Genomic DNA, 18734 nt, shown 5'->3' on the forward strand with positions numbered 1-18734 from the left:
TGTTTTATAGCCAAATAATGAAATAAACGGCCACATGCGCTATTGGCCTATGTAGGCTAATAACATTTTGTCAATCATCATAGATAACACATTGGAGACATATGCTGTTGACTATTTACTAAAATAATTTTCAACATTCATGCCATTCGTAGCCTCACCATAAATAACACCGTGGAGACATACGGTCGAATATTGGATTATTTATTTTCAACACACCACAATAGCGAAATCGCAAGCAGACTGTTATTTTGATAAGCTTTTTACTACTTTCTGCCGCCATTGCCAAAAGCCGGAAGTAAACCGGAAACCTTATTTAGGCTTATTTAGGCTGCCGTCTCCCTGCTCTGAACCAGAACTCTGACGGAACTCTAAATAGAACACCGGAAACCTAACAAACCTCACATCACAGAATGTCTAATAAGTAGACGGACTCTGCTCACATGCTACTCTGTAGGCTGTGTTATCGTGTAACTCACCAATGAGAAACGTAGTCGACGGCCCAATAAGAGAAGGGCTTTTACCTAGTGCGCTCCTGTAGTTTCGAAGCTTCGCACAAGTTACCTCAACATGGACACGATTTTTCACGAAAAAGTAAGCTCCGGTTTGTCATACCAGTTGCAGTTGTAACCGGTTCAACATGTTGATTATTCTTAATGTATTGCTAGGTTAGACAGACAGTTGGCTGCTAAGTTAGCTGCTGTAGGGACATAGCCGATAGGCTAGCAAGGATAGCTTGCTTAATATGCATTCAAACCCTAGAGTACATGTTCTGTCAGTTAACAGCTAACATTAAGGTCAATCTAGCGCTATTCAACCAAAACCAGTTTTAACATTTTTGGTAGCCTGTGATTTATATCAGACTCCAACAATTTTCACATACAACGTTAACTTAACCGTCAGATCACGAGTTGCACCTTGTTCGTTAAGTGTTTTCCTGATATGCACTGCACTGGGAATTGGAGTTAGTGATTACACTTAAAGACTGTGGGGTTGTTAGATTATACATAATAGGGGTGGAAGTATTCTAAATCATGATATTATTGTTGTCATCTAAGTCTCGTAATACTAGGCGACTATAAGTTAACTCAAACCATTACAGTTCTGGTCATTGCATGGCAGATCTGATAATTTATTTTGATCATTTGTTGCATTGTATTTTGTCCAAATCCATCAGTTAAGTTCAGAGTTGTTTTTTGGTAAAACAGCAGGAGGGCTCGTTATGTGCCCAACACTGCCTGAACAACCTACTACAAGGAGAGTATTTCACGCCAATAGAACTGTCATCAATTGCTCATCAATTGGATGAGGAGGAGCGAATGAGAATGGCAGAGGGTGGTGTAACTAGCGAAGAGTACAGAACCTTCTTGCAGGTAGTTTCCAGCTCTATTAATCTTTTAAGCTAATAGTTATGGTTACTGTTGATTGCTATTTGTTTATATTATTTTCTGTCTTTCCTAGCAACCCTCTGGCAATATGGATGATAGTGGGTTTTTTTCGATTCAAGTGAGTTATGAATTCCCAATTTTACTCTCACACAACTCCCATTTACTCCCTATATTTTCAAGTTTTCATTTTTGTTATGTGAATGTTACTCTGAAGGTCATCAGTAATGCTCTTGGAGTGTGGGGCTTGGAGCTGATCCTCTTCAACAGCCGGGAATACCAGCAATTAATGATCGACCCAATGTAAGAACAGAACTGCATATTTGTGATATTGGCTATACAGTACATGGTCTTTCTGATGTTGTTTCAAAAACCTGAATGGAAATGGACATTATTGTAAGCCCTACAGCTTTCTGTGTGTGTACCCTGGCACCAGCTGACTTGAAAGAATTCAGTCCTGATCTAGCTAGGTCAAGTTTTGCCTCCTCTTATTTTCGTTAAGGTACATCTGCTATTTTTGACAACCTAATAATCACTACTCTTCCAAGAATACCATCTCTCCTAGCACTTCAGACAACCTCACACACCTGATATGCACTTACCATGTTTGTCCCTCTCTTCCCTTCACTACCTCCTTCCTCTCCACTTTCCTCTCTTCCTTCCTCTACCTCCTCTTCTACCATTTCTCCTCCTAACATACTTCGACTAGTACTTTACAACATATGTATTCCTGTCCTCTAGTACAGGGGTGGCAAAACTGCAGCTCTTTGCCTCCTCTTGTGCGGCTTGTGGCTGCTCAACTGATGTTCTCACTTCTCCTTGGAATTATGTGTAACAGCACTGCCAATAGTTAGGCTACCAATGATCAAATTAAAATAATTTTACCGTCATGTGATGGATAGGAATCTAGGCCCAAAAGAAACATAAGCAGACGCATTTGTTTCTTTAGCCAGGTTTAATGCTACTGCTGCAATCAGGGAAATGTAGCCTGAAGCTAAGAGCAAATAAAGGAACACTGTACATTCAAAAGGAGGATTTGTCTTTTTGTAGCATAACCCTTCATATATCAACGTACCTGTAACCAAAATAACACCGTAAAAAAACATGTTCTACACATTAGTTTGGTACTTGGCAGGGCTCCAGCTGAACATTTTAGGGGTGCAACCAGAAAATTTAGGGGCACACACCGTAAATCAACATGCTAACCAAAATATTCACATTTCTACTAATTTCCACTGATCCATACTTTCAGGCTTGGAATTTCATAATTTTAGGGGCAAGGCCACTTGACCTTCACTTGGGCATATTTGGTGCGGGGCACAAAGGCCACACGTCAGGGCACCAAGGCCAGTTATCCATACAGCAGGCTACATAAAAATGATATGAGTTTTAGCCTATTCACAGCAGCAGACTTGCGTCATGGTATGAAACATGACATATTACATATAACTGTAAATCATAGAACTGGTTTTATAAAGATATCTAGGATATTTGTAACATTTATTTTCTATTTGGCCTGTTAGGAAATCATGTAGGCCTATTGAACAATTTAAGCACAGTTCATCTTAAACTCAAATAGCCTATGCATGCTTAGCATTTTGTGATCATTAAGTTTACTTTGACAAACTGTTAGTCAGCTGTATATCCTCTGATATAAATATTTACAGATATCTAGGCGATATTTGTAACATTTATTTTGTATTTGGCCTGTTATGAAATCATGTATTGAACAATTTAAATATACTGTGAAACCTAAAGCCTAAAGTTGGAGACATGCATGTAGACACTGCTGCAAATTTAAAACGGGATTACTCTGGAATGGCTAACTGTACAGGGAAATGTTTTACACCTTTGTGTTCGGTAAAGTCTGCTGTTTATTCTGATATATGGTTTGTCATGTATTTAGGGAAAATTTCGTGAAGTATTCCACCGGGATGAATGGGTTGGGAGATGGGCGCAGAATGTAATGTGATTAAATTAAAGTTACTCTCCTCACGAACCGTACACAACAACTAGCGGCTAACATCTTTTAAAAGCTGAGAAAAGCTCTTTCGTGTGATGTGATACATGTGATGTCTGTGTGATGACTAGGCTACTTCGCGAGTAGTTCGTTAGCACACATCTCCACTGAAGGATGGCTACATGATGGTAAGGCGCCTGATGTTGCGCTCACTCGTTGGTGAGAATCTATTGCAGCACTTTTTGTGCGTCTGCTTGAGGTTGCTGACGTTCGTGTCTGGGAATGGGACTGCTTGCAATGTTTCCAGAAACTGACATAGTGGTATGTCATCTTCTGCACACATTTCAACAGTCTTCCACAAACTCACGTCTTGCATCTACTGATTTTGTCATTGTCTTGGCTGGAGGGATTTGCCCGCAGTGGATTTAGTTTTGTTCTTAAGTTGACCTTTTGATTTTTATGGTCGCTATACATGTGTATTTGCGAGTCAGGTCAATTATGTGTTGCAAACTTGCAAACTAATTGTTTTCAGACTAGTAGTCATTGGGGTATTGTTTAGCCCCGTTATCAAGCAGTTTAGTGTTTTGCCACCGTGTCAACAGAATATCTGCAAATTCCGTGCAATTTCGTTTTCATGTGTAGATTCCGAGATTCTGTCCGCGTTTTCTGCATCGCGGAAATCATAGGGCCCTACATGCAGCATTATTTCTCCAAATAATTAGAATACATATAAGGAAGAAATTATGTGGGTTTGCATTCAATGCAACACCACAGATAGTAGCTATATTAATCTTTCCTTTTAGAGGAAGTTAGAAGGTCTTACACTTGGTGTGACTGTCTGTGGTGTCAATAGGTTTTGAGTTTGTGTTTTTACTTTACATATTTGAGATTGAGTTCAATTAAAGAAGACATTGCTATAATGATTCATAAATGAATATTGCAATTTTGCATATTTTTTGGCATGATAATTTGATATATTTGTGTGTAATTATTTTATCTTTTTTTTTTTAGAAATGAGAAGGCTTTCATATGCAACTACAAAGAACATTGGTTTACAGTGAGAAAACTTGGACAGCAGGTACTACCACATGTTCCATGTTCTAAATGTATTTTTATGCATCCATCTTTTATTGCAGGAATTTCTGTCTGTGGGTTTGTGTGTGTGTTTGTGTGTGCCGCATATGTGTAGAACTGTTCGCCTGATTGATTTCAAACTTGCCTGGTATCTCGATACGGGCACGAGTGGCAAGTTTGACGTTGTTTGGATAAGAAATACAAAATATATCGGTAAAATAGGCACACATTGGCTTTCGCCGCTCCACTGTAGCCACTCCCCCATCTGTGTGTTTGTGTGTTAACTGCATATTAGGTTAGATTAGATTAGATTCAACTTTATTGTCATTTAGCAGAGTGCAGGTACAGAGCCAGTGAAATGCAGTTGACAACCAGAAGTGCAAAAGAAGCATTAAAGGTGCTATAAGCATTGCTGGGTAACGTCACTTCTCTTGACTTTCAAACAAAACAGAGAGCTAGCTCGCTACTTCCTCCCCCTCCCTCCCGTGTTGTTCCTGTGCAATTGAAACTCTCCTAAACGCGCATCTTGTCTGTGATATGCTGGAACAGTTTGTTATGTTTTTATGGGCTAGGTTTGCCCAGGTTGTTTTTGTTGCCGTTTTTGGAGCCTGGGCTGTCCCCACAGAGATTTTTTTACAGTGTATTCAGGACACAGACAGCTAGCGGTTGGTTAGGTGATATTTGCAGTAAGTGACATAAAATGTTTTAGCCTAAAAACGCGTGGCATCGCTTAGAGCACCTTTAAATGCCAAAGTGCAGGTTGAGTACAGTATTCTGTGCAGTTGTGTAGACAATAGAGATTAATTATGTACAACAGTGTATGGTTAGCATGTCTACAGTGACCGATAAGGAGTATAGAGAGTTATGTACAGAGAGTATAAATAGACATTATATATATACTGATCTATATTAGTGATATATAATATATGTACACTGCGTTCCAAATTATTATGCAAATTAAATTTTTCTCAGATTTTGCTAAATAGTTGATGCAAATGACAGTCTGTATAATTTCAGTCTTCAACCGGTAGAGTATTATTTGAATTTTATTGAACAAACCTCCCAAAAATAAAAAACTCAAAATGCACTGTTCCAAATTATTATGCGCAACAGAGTTTCAAGATATTTTATAGGTTGTAAAGAACTAAAAATGATAATTTGTTGAATTTGCAGCATTAGGAGGTGATATTTATATCAATTTATAAATTAAAGGGAAACTTGGCAGGATTTCCTCTTCTGCTGGAAAAATTGTGCATTATGCTATTTCAAACTGTGGGAAAAGGTAATGATAAAGCACATGGATTTGTTTACAAGCTACTAACGGTTAGCATACGTTTGGCAGAACTATGTGGATGTTACAAGCAGAGTTTCCGCTAGAAAAAAATTAGAGGTTTCGTTTTCCGGATATTTTGATGATATGCCGGTCAAATATCCTATTATCCCTTCTTAATTCGTCAAATTGAGGAAAACTGGAGACAGGCTATGTAGCTTAAAGAATGACATAATCAGGCTGTATAGAATGCAACATGTTCATTAGCCTAACTTAAACATGCCTAACAAGATCTAGCCAGTATCTTTTCATGGACAGCAAGAGTCCGCTTCGTTCGTTGTTTTAAAAAGGCTATGTTGTTTGTTGCTGCTCCAGTGGTGACTTTTTAACTTAGGCCTACACTGATGCGCACACACAAGAATGAGCGCTCACACCACTACCCCTTAATGCTATGCCTCTTTATTTGATAACAATAAATTAAGAAATGCTTCCTATTTTGGAAAATGTTTCGTTTCTTTTTCTTTCGGCCGCGGTTCAGTGATATCGTTTAATTGTGCCAGAAATTATACGCTGACCAGTAGGCCTAATCGCCTCGTCGAGGAGGCCCTAACCCTGCAGATCATAGACAGAGAACGCATAGGCCTACTGTATGCTTTGGGTAAAGAACACTTTGCATGTCTAGTCTACCTGGGCCTGGCCATGTTTGAACCGCCTCGTTGTTTAACATGGACGTTTTAAGCGTTCGCTTCCTATTTGAAATTCAGCATAGGCTATGCGTGTTGTTTAATAGCTTACTTTTTAAACGGTAGAGCCTGTTCATTTAAAAACATAGCCAGAGGACGTATAATATAGGCTTACATATTAAGGCTTATTCTGAAATTCAGATTGCATTAGGGGACGGGATTATTAGCCAATTTCAATCGGACAATTTGACCGGAGAGATTTAATTTTGTCGGACATTTCATTTTTTTTTCGGCCAATGTCCGGTAATTACCGGACAATGGAAACCCTGGTTACAAGGTAAGAAACACAATTTAAAACGAGTTTCTTGTTTCTCACTTCTCTTTCCGGGACGGTAGTCTCAATGTTGCAAGGTTGGTTTTCCGCCTGGGGACGCTAGGCGCAGCGGGGAAAGTCACCATTTTCACCGGAACAGGTCATTTAACCATCCAAATGATTTCTAAATGGGTTTATTACGTTGAAATAGTTGCCAAGTTCCCCTTTAAATCAAAAGTTATTTCAATCAAAAATATCCTAACAAGGCAAATTACATGTTCTTGCATCCATTGAACTTGTGAGTTCTTGGAGAGTTTCTGCTTTAATGTCTTTGTAGAATAGCCTCCCAGAGCTGCCAGAATGTCAGAATAGCCTCCCAGAGCTGCTGCTTGGATGTGAACTGCCTCCCACCCTCATAGATCTTTTGCTTTATGATGCTCCAAAGGTTCTCAATAGAGTTGAGGTCAGGGTTGAGGTTGAGGCCACACCATGAGTTTCTCTCCTTTTATGCCCATACTTGTAGCAGTCAATGACTCAGAGGTATTCTTTGATTTTGCTACGGAAGGCACGATTCTTCTTTTTGTATCGCGGAAGAAAATGGTCAGTCAGAAATTTGCCTAGGTCATTTTCACCCCATCAGGGACCCTAAAGGGGCCTACCAGATCCCATGATTCCGGCCCAAAACATGACTCCACCACCTCCCTGCTGACGCCTCAGCCTTGTTGGGACATGGTGGCCATTCACCAACCATCCATTACTCCATCCATCTGGACCATCTAGGGTTGCACGGCATGGCGCTAGCAGTCATTGAACATATTCTTACCGCAAGTTTGGGATTGTGCACCCATCTTCTTTTCTTACGGCTCGTGTCCATTATTGCGTCAAAGCCCACCCCGCCGCACATAGCCCATTAATTTCCTATGGAGAATGGCAAGGCGTGGTTTACGCTTCTGCAATGCACCTTGGGAAGGCGGCGCGGCCATTCGAACAGAGGCTTCGCGTCAAGAAGTTGGGCTCTGCTGAACTTTATGCAAATGAGAGCGGTTAACGAGAGGCGGTTAGCCAATGAAAGTACATCTTCGATTAACAAATTCTGTCCTTTGCTCTAGTCTTCCGGTCCGGAACAATAGCCTGCCAAAAATATTTGTTCCGCCTGATAATCGTGTTGGTTTTATGAAAATATATTAAGCTATATAGTGGCGAAGCTGTTAAGTTCAGAACAAGTTTGCCACTGCACCCTATCAAAAAGACCTTGTTGGCGACTTGAACCAAGACAGAATGTGCTTTGGAGGAACATGTCAGTGATATTTGTGAGTGTTTCAATAAAATATGTTAACAGTAGTAGGCTACCTCCACTTTAGTAGCCTACGTTAGCTGGCATTGTGTAATTACATAAAATAAAACGTTACACCATACACTTTAGCCTATACACGCCCACAAGCGGCAATAGGAGAGAGGGCTAGGCGTCTGCAAGCGTCTACGTGCCACAATAATGGACACGTACCGTTAGAGTTAGTCTCTCCCACTCAGTTTTTTCGACTCCAGAGCAGCCAACCTGTCCTCTATGGACAGCAACCTGGAGTTTACCGAATTGCTTGAATGACTGCTCCGAGCAAAGAGGAGGTCACGACCTCATTAAGAGGCAAAGTTAGTCTGTGAAAACAAAATGCAAGTTAAGATCGGTATCTATGAAAACAAAATGCAAGTTAAGATCGGTATCTATTAACGTAGCCTATCTATTTCCTTATAGCCTACAGCAGAATGAAAGCATAGTCTATTCTTTAAATCTTACCATTGCTCCGGTTTGTAGCGCCTACAGCGTGTCTCCGAGTGAACTCTGGTAGGCTACGGCTGGCTACCGCAGCTCTGATTTCCCGACAGCTGATGTCCATTCTCCTGTCGAGACAAGTAACCACTCGTCTGGCACTAGATGATCCAACGCTCACCATTCCTCCAAGCAAAGGGAAGTGCTCGTTTCAAGGTCCCCTCTTCTAGAAGGAATGAGCACCGACGATCGCGGGCGCGTTGTTTATGAACCACATTCACATCCACATACATCCAAGTAACGTGAAGTAGTAGCCTAACCAAACTGTAGGCTAGCCTTTCTGTTCTGAATTTGCCACCGCACACTACGGCAAGCTGCACACTGACTGTTGTTTATCCTATCAGCTGTTCTGGTGGAACCGCGATGGGCGGGTCTTCCACTGCTCACTAGAGGAATTGTCTCCCCTGCTGGCGTGGGGGCGTAACGGTTGGACTTAGTTTATCGAAGTGACGTTCTCTCTACTGTGGCGTATGGACTGAGAATGTTTTGGACTGTGTAAATAGTCTACTACCGGGGAAATAGTCTACTACCAGGGAAATAGAAATTTATTAAAAAAATAGATATTTTCATTCAACAAAAATATATGCAGTTCTGCATATATTTTTGTTGAATGAAAATAGTGATAAAGACAATAATTTATATACTTGCCTCTGAAATTCTCATTGTGTTGGTGTGAAGGGAAAATCTGAATCTAAACTTGAGTCTATTGACTGTTTTAAGTCAGGTTACATTATTGGAGCTTGCAGGGAACAGACATGTCATACCCAGCGTCATTTCTGCCTGTTGAGGGTATTGCTGGGAGTTGTGTGGTTAACAACATCCACTGTTTAAGCAAGACCAAAGGCCACAGTCATGCCACCATGCACAGTGCACTCCCCCTGCTACCCTGATTTGCATTTGTATAGCTCACCGCATTTTCATTTACATGTTAAAGACTCCCCTAGCATCAGGAGGAGGGGGGTCATGGGGGGAAGACTGCCAAGCAAGGCCCACGTCAATTTCTGACAATTCATGGCAGTTTTTGGCGTTGCCTGCAAATTGCCGTGAACAGCCATTAACCTGAACTTCCACGACAATCTACAGTGCCTCATACTGACGAAAATCACACTTTTCATGCAGTGTTCTGTGCACTCTCAGTCAGAGATTAGTGCTTGCACTATGCCTAAAACACACGTGCATAAGCTTACCTAAATCCTCAAATTATGGCCGGGATTCTATTTATAGCCGGGCCTCAGATTCGGACATTAATAATTGCCTACGTTGTTTCGATTTATCTCATAAAAGAGCTCTTCGTAATATTTTATATTGTTGGTTGGTTTAATATTTTTGGCAATGAAAAGTCATTGTCCTACACCATGAGTCTCCAACACATCAGACACCAACACACCAGTTGCTTGCCGCCCCCTTCTGATCTTGCTAGAGGCTGAAGCAGTAACCTACATTTAAACACAATTGTTGCTGCCAGGCACCAGCCTACGGATTTTATTAAAAAAAAAGTAAATCATACATAATTAAAAAAATAACTCAATTTAGGCTATCGTAGACCTCTTTGGCTATACAGAATAATGTTTCCATTACAGCACAGCACACGTTCCATGAGTGAATGAAATACCTTATAAGCGGATGGAAATCCTGACACTCTTTCAACTACATGAAACTTAATAGTGAACCATCACCATTTCAGTAGTCAGCATTCCCGATATTTAGCAATATAATCAAACAGTCCAAACGTAAATTAAATCCCAAATCGATCTTCCGCTTTTGATAGCCTACCGGTTTGCCGCTCCAAATAAAAAGTAGGCCTATGTGTCACAATAAAATGCACCACTTAAGAAATAAAAAAATTAGCTGCCTCGAACAAACCTGCCCCAAATAAAGGTCGTAAGAGGATTTACGATGGTCTGTCTCCTAAACATTTCTCACCCGTCATCCAGAAATGCATTGCAACATTTGAAAACAAAACTCACTGTCATATATGTAATATTTGATCGCCGTTTTGCTACAAATTATCTTTCACGCAATGAATGCGCAGTCTAGAAAGTCAAAGTAGGCCTACTATGCGCTCTATGTCTGTAGCTATCTGTTCACGCCCGCAATCGATTAACGTTCCTCAAATGGAGAATACATCCATGTTCTTTCGTGTTCTAGGCTGTCATGCTTCTGTGTTTGCAAAATTCCTGACGCTTCCTGATCACTAAACTTTTGTTTTCCTTTCCTGTCGATAGCGGTTGATGTAGAAGCCTAGCATAATTTGACTTCAGCGGTGATAAATCCTGCTGAGAGAGAGAGAGAGAGGGAGAGAGGCACCCGCAAAGTGGTCCTGCGTGCATGTGTCTCTGCAATTGAAGTCAAGAGTTGGTCAGTCCAGTCAATAGTCCCGCATTCAGGCCGCTCCATTATTAGATTAACGTTATCAGACAGCGCTGTAAAATCTGTGCGGGATACCCTCCCGCAATACCCTCAATCCCGCACTGAAATTTAGGCCCTGGTATTAAATGCGCATCTTTTTTTCTCTCACTCTCTCAGAGTGAGCCTGCCGAGCATTTGCTCTGCTGCCAGCTTGTGCCTATATATAGTCCAAAATGCTTGATTGCATTGCATTCTCCACATATATTTTTTTTTTTTTTTGTAAATTGCTTTACAAGTAGCGTCGGGCCCTCGTTGGTAGACTTCAGGCTTGAATCACGCACCCCATTTTTTCAGTAGAAATGGCACAAACTGCAGTTGACACAAACAACCACAGATTTGATAGTGTAACGATAAGCGCATGAGACTTTCAGCGGGGGCACGGGAACTTAAATTGATCACGGTAGTTTAAGCTTACACTTGACAAAACATTCTAATATGAAAAAAATGTAGATGCAATTGTTGTAAAATGGTGCAGCTCCGTGCGCAGGGATGGAGAGAGAGAAAGCGAGAGGGGATAATATGTGTGTTAGAACTTAGATGCGTGTGGAAAAAGCAGACGTGGTGTTGAGACTGGAGCGAGTCAAATTCAAAATAATGCAAAAAATAAATCCGCAGATAAAACCAATTATCCTCATTCATTGCAATCGCAGCATGCCTGCTTGCCGACGTTCAAACGAAAAAGATATCAAATGGTCAAATATCCTATTATCCCTTCTTAATTAGTCAAATTGAAGAAAACTGGAGACAGGCTATGTAGAATCGAATCGAATCCAAATAAAAAACGTTTTTTGCAAAAAAAAATGCCTTTTCATTTCAGAATGCCAAAAATGCCTTTTCAGAGACAGTTGAGCCATTACCAAACACAATGCAATATTGGGATACTTAAATTGCAACCGCAACATGTCTGCTTGCCGATGTTCAAACGACAACGAAAAATATATCAAAGTAACAAGAGGGTTGAGTCTGAATGACACTGAGTTTTAGACACTGAGTTTTTGAAGTTAAGAAATATTTTCGTAATAAAAATGGTCATTTAACCAATAAAGGCTGAAAACATGTACAGTAAAACTGTAGGCTACATGCAACCTAGCAGAAGACTATAGGCTATTGGCAAATCATTGAGCATCATTCACACATTGTATTCTGCACAGTCTCTACACGTGGAGCGCTAATGTGTCTAGGCCTACTGTAAATCATTCAAATCATGTGTGAAAGTCATTAGGCTGGAAGCGTGTCTACTGTCAGTGACTAATGCGAGAAGCGGGTTCTGTGTTGCATGCATTTTTCCAACACTTGGCTGCAAGTGCCCCTCCCCACCCCCTTCTTTCACAAGCAGTGCAGCTTTCTGAAGCGGTGCTTTTTGAAGCTAATGTAACAAATACCACCAATATTGTTGTGTGGCAATAAAAGTATCCAGGGTTTGCGCAAGTAGCCTAAATATATAAATAAATTAAGGACATACAATCCTTAACGTGAAAAAGTTTAACGTAGCTTATAGGGCTGTCAATCGATTAAAAAAATTAATCGAATTAATTACATACTCTGTGATTAATTAATCTAAATTAATCGCATATATTTTTTTGCTGTGAAAGTATTTTAAATATTTAAATTCAAATGAATCATTGAATAATCAGCATTAGTGACATTAAAGTTCAAAAACTCTATTATTATTTTCACTGTTCAAATAATGGCCATAATAATCTATGATATGATCTAATATGCTGAGGAAATCAATTCAATTCAAAAGTGAAAGAAGTTTTTTTTTCACATACAAGGCATTTCAGGCCACAGATATAACCTAGGGGACACAATGAAAATAAATGAACACTCCCCTGAATGTCAACACTATTTCTTTGCATTGATGTGCGACTTTAAAGTTGATGAACTCCGGTGATATGCAAATTCCTTGCTGCAGACATTGCAGAGGGCTTTATTTTTTATTTTAATCAACATTTTATTTTTATCAACATCAGGCCGTTTTTTTAAAAGTAAATGTTCCAATCAATGATCTAGGCAGCACATTTTCTTCTCTCTCCTTTATTTTACAGTCTAATGGTTACTGACTAGAATGGCTCGGGGTCAAAGGTCACACGGAATCGATTAAGCTGCGTTATTTTTTTTAATCAGTTATTTTTTCTCAAATTAATTAATCGAAATGAATCAGTTATTTTGACAGCCCTAGTAGCTTAATGTCCCAAAACATCAACAAGTCGTTTTATGCGCTCATTATACATGGATTTCTATGCAACGTCACGAAAACATACGTGCGCAACCAAGAGGCAGAAAGCACCATAGAACAGCATAGAGCAATGCAAAAGAATAAGATGAGTTTTTGTGCTGAAAACTGCACTAATTCGAAATCACGATGGTTAGAGAATGTTAAATATGTTCAATATCCCTAACGGAATGCATGTATTTGCCAAAAATGACAAAATACGATGTTATATTAATAATGCAAATGAACGGCAAACTTTGAAATATAGTCTGAAATTAGATGTTATTATCATTGAGACAACAGTGGTATACAATAAAATCTGATTGTAGCTTACAGCAGCCGACTATTTAGGTTAAGTTTATAACGTTGTGGACGGCCACCAAGCGTCTTCTGCCCCACGGCTGCGCGCGCATCTAGTTTTGTTGGTAAACGGGAAACCCGTGTATAAAGAAAGTTTAACATGTCCCAAAACAGCTATCAATTAATCACCCAACGTCTTATAAACAAGTCTTACCAGGAGCAACACCTTGCAAAAAATGATAACAATAGGCCTAGGCCTAATAATGGTTAGAATGGAAAGATGCAAGTTAGGCCTATGTTTTTAAAAACAAATGCTCCCATTACCCCGCAGAAGTTTCAAAGTAGCCTACATCCAGAAAAACTGTTTGCTACTGGGATAAGTTTAGTTAATTTACTGGGCTATCTTTTAGCTGGGTTAAAAACAGACTCATTGCAGAACACTTCATCGAATGTCTGTAGTAGGCTACAACAAAAAGATTTCTAAAGGAAAACCGTTGCATCATTACTCCTGCCTAGAAAGTTGCAGACCTGTTCTGGAAATACGTGCATTAACCCACTCGACCGTCAGACAACGCTATCTGCTTCGAGTAGGCCTATTGGGTAGGACTGTAGCCTACACTGGTTGCTGTGGCACAGTCTTGAGTGACCGAATTCGTTTTCCTTTGTCATATGAATGCTGTCATTTTGTTAACATTGCTGTTAAGGAGATGCTGTAGGCAAAGGCTATATTTCAACTTCGTTAGTGTAGTAAAAAAAATCTGAACTATTCACAAGGTTTCTGGGCAGCATATTTATGTTCTGTTAGCAAGCGAACTTCTCATGACTGCCGACAAAGTAGCCTACTGCCAGCTGACGAAGCTCTCATTTTAAAACATTACTGAGAGACAGGCACTGTACAATCAAGAAATCTTGCCACTGAATCCAAAACTATGTTTAACATTATGTACAAAGCTTATAGGCTACAGTGGACTAGCATGTTGCAGGGGCTGCTAAAAACACAGAGAAACACACTGAAAACTCGGCCAATCACAGCCCTTGCTGTCGAATGCTCCGTCCGGTTCGACCGCGGAACGCCACAGCGGACCTTGCTGCCCCCAAGCGGCTGCAGTTGTACTTACATTTCACCCAGCTGTGTGAATCACCTTGATCATGAATGAAGTGTAAATTTTTAACCAGTACCCACTGTAATATTAATTTCTATACAAACCAAGACGGCAGATTTCTAAAGGAACGCAAGCCCCCACCCCATAATTGTATCTAAATTAGATATGTACCAAAAATTACATTTTACCGTGACTTGAAGAGCTGTAAACAGTGTTTTGGTGCAATGTAATGTTCATTAATCAAATGTGATTTTGAAGTATTTAAAAATCATCTTTGTTTTAGAATTTTTTTAACAAAAGGGGCGGAAATTGGTGCTTTTACAATACGTTTGTTGACAAGTTTCCAGCAAGTTTCCTGGCTGGAGTTTTTGTGTTTCTCTGCAAACGTCACCCGGTTCGTAAAAGATTGAGCTTGGTCTGGTGCAGAGCTAGTTAGCGGAACGGAGTGTGAGCAGGCGAGGAGCGGAGTGAATGGAATTTTGTTGGAGCACAGAGCGCTTTTTAATTTCGAGGCCGGAGCAGCTGCCCTGTTCCGCTCCAATTTCGCTCCAATACCGCTCACACCACGAGTCTGAGGCATGCCCAAAACCACCCAGAATTCACGTCTTTCCAATATTCATTTTGGAATCTAAGAAGACACATTTCACGAAAACATGAGTGCATGCTACGGAGAGCAAAGAAAAACGTCAATTTGAATATGCTTCATATCAAAAGCTAAAGTAAAACTTGGATGCTCAGCCTGTATTTTGGACCTGTATTTAGCCTGTATTAAAGTAAAACTTGGATGCTCAGCCTGTATTTATATATATTTATCTTCTGTATCTCATTTGTATTTTTTTATTTTCACTCTTGTAGTTTCTCTTTATACTTTAGTGGTTTATGGCCTGTTCAATTTTTGGAAACATAGGCCCCATCTTCTGTTTCATACTGCTTTCCAGTGTGTTGATTTCAGTTTTAATCAGCTGTGCCTCGACTGCCACGACAGGCAGTCTGTTTTCTCAGTGCGGCCTGTTTGTAAATACCTTGCCAAGAGTCGCCATGATTTTATGTGCACGTTGCGAAACAAATACGCCTGAAGGCGCAAAAGCGTAGTACATCTGGCCCTGAGTCTGTGGGAAACACTGAAATTCCTCTTATTTTGGCAATGTCTCCATGAAAACATTATCTCTGATCATCGTAACTGGTGCTAAAGCTTACTACGTCCAATAAAGGTCCATAAATACACAGTTAGTCAGTTAGTACTAAGTGATTAGTGTGGTTTCAATTTTATATCATATCAGTGATGTGCAGTGAGGACATACCTGGTTAGGCAGTGTGCATTCAGAAATCCAAAATTATCTGTACTATGTTTTCCTGTGTTTTCAAGCCCATATCAGTCCAGTATCAAATGTTCTGAAAAACACTCTAAAAGCACAATGACACTCATAGGCTACAATCACCCACTTGGTCTTTTAATTGCTCTGGATGTGTGGCCATTTTGTGTCTGCTGGTTGCACAACTTTTGTAGTTCTGCAAAAACCTTTTCTTATGGAGGGTTTTCATTCTTCATGGAAAGGTACCAAGAAATTAGGCCATGACCATTTATATCTATAATGTCTGTACTCATAAAGCAGGGCTATTCAACTTCATTACCTACACAAAGGGATGCTATCATAGCTCTCTCTTGCCATGTACAAAAGTGACTGAGGGCTAGGCTGCTTTACTCCTTTGACTTGTAGTGCCACATAAAAGTATATTCCTTCATTACTGAAATGCATTCATTGCACAATAAACACTTTGGTTTATTACTTGATGTTGATGGCAATATAAACAATACTTGTCAGTCCATTCCAACTGGAACTGCCGTTTTTTTATCTTCATTTTTGTGTTTCAGAGACATGGTTAACATTAGGCTTTAACATTAGGATTACTGCTGCCAACGCCGGAATTCCTGTGTAGGCTATGGGTGCGTTCTGAGCACTCTGAAACTTTTTAACCGTGCCTTATTCTATTTTCAGAGTGTCAGTTTGAACTTACGAACGCACCCTATATCTGACAGCCCAGTGTGACAGGTGCGAGCCGCGCAACATTTGTTTACTTTTTATTTTATTGATTATAGCATAGTCATAAAAGCCAGATTTGAAGGCAGTTTGCGGGCGGGCCGCAGGTAAAATCCAACGGGCTGCATCCGGCCTGCGTGCCGCTAGTTGAGTAGTCCTGTCAAAGTATTATGATATTATGGTATAAGCCCTTGCAGGTTGAAGTATCAGAATTCGTAATAAATATTTTACCTATTCATAATGCCACTGATGACATTTCTGCCTCTTCTGAAATACTTTTTATAGACCCCTCCATACAAGCTTTCTTACTAAAACATAATGAATGCCATCATGTTTATTTGTAATCAGTTGTTGGTATTATAGGTTAGGAATAAACCATTACAGATATTTTTAGAATTCCTTATGGATACTGGGTTTAAGAAAAATTGGTAACACTTTCTATGAAGGTTGTATTTATAACACCCTATGAATGCATTCATGATGTTTTATAAGGTGTCTATAAAGCATTGTAATGCTCATTATTACCATCTATATGTATTCACAAGTCGTCATTACCAACTTCAATGCATTATAAATATGTCAAGATCTGCCTACTCACTTGTCAGTTTTATGATGCATCATAACTACTTTGCTTTGCTAAATGTGTATAGTGATGCATAAAGAGTTTTGACTTCTACTGTAGTCCTATATATCTATAGCTATAAGTATATGTAATAAATGTATATAACAAATAAATAAATAACACTTATGATATTCCATAGCTGTTTATAATTGTGTGCTGTACGGAGATGTTTAAATTATTATGACTTTATTACATATACTTATAGCTATAGATATAAATAGGACTACAGTAGAAATCAAGACATTGATCACTATACGCATTTAGCAAAGCAAAGTAGTTATGATGATGCATCATAAAACTGACAAGTGAGTAGGCAGATCTTGACGTATTTATAATGCGTTATTCAGATTAAAATTATAATCATTCATAATTAGCTGTCATAATGCATCATGGAGTTGGTTATGACGACTTGTGAATACATATAGATGGTAATAATGAGCATTACAATGCTTTATAGACACCTCATAAAACATTATGAATGCATTCATAGGGCGTTATAAATACAACCTTCATAGAAAGTGTTACCGAAAAAGTTTACTGAATATGCTTGATCATTAAAGATTGTGATTATTATAGACATCTATTATTGTTGTTTTAGTGGTTTAACCTGAATTCACTGTTGACGGGACCAGAGCTGATATCGGACACATACCTGGCTCTTTTCTTAGCACAGTTACAGCAAGAAGGTAAGCTTCTTAACATGTTTCTATTGCTGCAAGTTAAATAACAATAAGCAACTCTACCAACTGCTACTGTTGATTCTGGTACTTTCATGACACACGCATAACAATGTGTTGAAAAAAGGGCAGAAATAGCTAGCTGTGAATTTTATCACCTGCATTGTGTAATTGAGAAGTTGATTTTTTTTTTTTTGTGTGTGTTTTTTTTAGCATCTGCACAAAATGCGGTTCCCGAGTAATTCAGTTTTGAAATTGCAACACATTTCTACATGGTCTCCAACTTTGGGCCAAAATTATAATGTATTCTCATGTAAACTATGTCAGTACAAACATTTTTGTAAATCCCACCATCATGGTTCTTTTATTGCCAAATTCCAGACAATCCAACTTGACATTTCTACTGGCATGCTTCCTAGTGACATTAATGCAAAAATATGAAGAAATCATGAGACACAAATTATTTTTTGTTGATATAGAGGCTAACATATGCAAATACTATCACATCATACTTTCCCAGATATGGGTAGCCCAGACTGTCCTAAAATAAGGAAGATATAGCATGTATAGATGGCCATTGCAATGATTAAGATAACTAACTTATCTTATTATTTTTAGATTAAGTAACTCAGAGGTCGGCAACATTTTACTTTCAAAAGAGCCATTTTTGACCAAACATTTAGAAATTAACTTTCTGGGGGCCGCAACAATATTTAAGCCCTTTAAATACAAGCAGTCTTCATTGTACGCAGATCAGACATCCCGCCGATAATTCAGTCACATTGCATTTAATTGATTATTAAAATGATCTGTTTTACTCCACAACTTTTTAGAGTTTGACACCATTCCTTGCTTGTTCACT

The 18734-nt window shown here is 39.3% G+C and overlaps 1 protein-coding gene across 4 annotated transcripts in view; it reads left to right on the forward strand.

Annotated features, from left to right (window-relative positions):
* The first annotated feature begins 317 nt into the window (after window positions 1-317).
* Window positions 318-18734, forward strand: part of atxn3 (ataxin 3) — a 58822-nt gene continuing 40405 nt past the window's right edge. For all 4 annotated transcript variants that reach the window (XM_076274628.1, XM_076274627.1, XM_076274626.1 and 1 more), the window contains exons 1-6: window positions 318-591; window positions 1206-1370; window positions 1459-1503; window positions 1600-1685; window positions 4354-4420; window positions 17794-17881. In XM_076274628.1, the coding sequence (XP_076130743.1) occupies window positions 568-591; window positions 1206-1370; window positions 1459-1503; window positions 1600-1685; window positions 4354-4420; window positions 17794-17881 (475 nt within the window). In that variant the 5' untranslated portion in view covers window positions 318-567. The remainder of the gene's footprint in view (window positions 592-1205; window positions 1371-1458; window positions 1504-1599; window positions 1686-4353; window positions 4421-17793; window positions 17882-18734) is intronic.

The sequence above is a fragment of the Alosa pseudoharengus genome, unplaced genomic scaffold, assembly GCF_046254945.1.
Source record: "Alosa pseudoharengus isolate Yale_2024_CS ecotype anadromous, Long Island Sound unplaced genomic scaffold, YU_APseudo_1.1 YU_APseudo_1.1_scf_8, whole genome shotgun sequence".
Classification (NCBI taxonomy): domain Eukaryota; kingdom Metazoa; phylum Chordata; class Actinopteri; order Clupeiformes; family Clupeidae; genus Alosa; species Alosa pseudoharengus.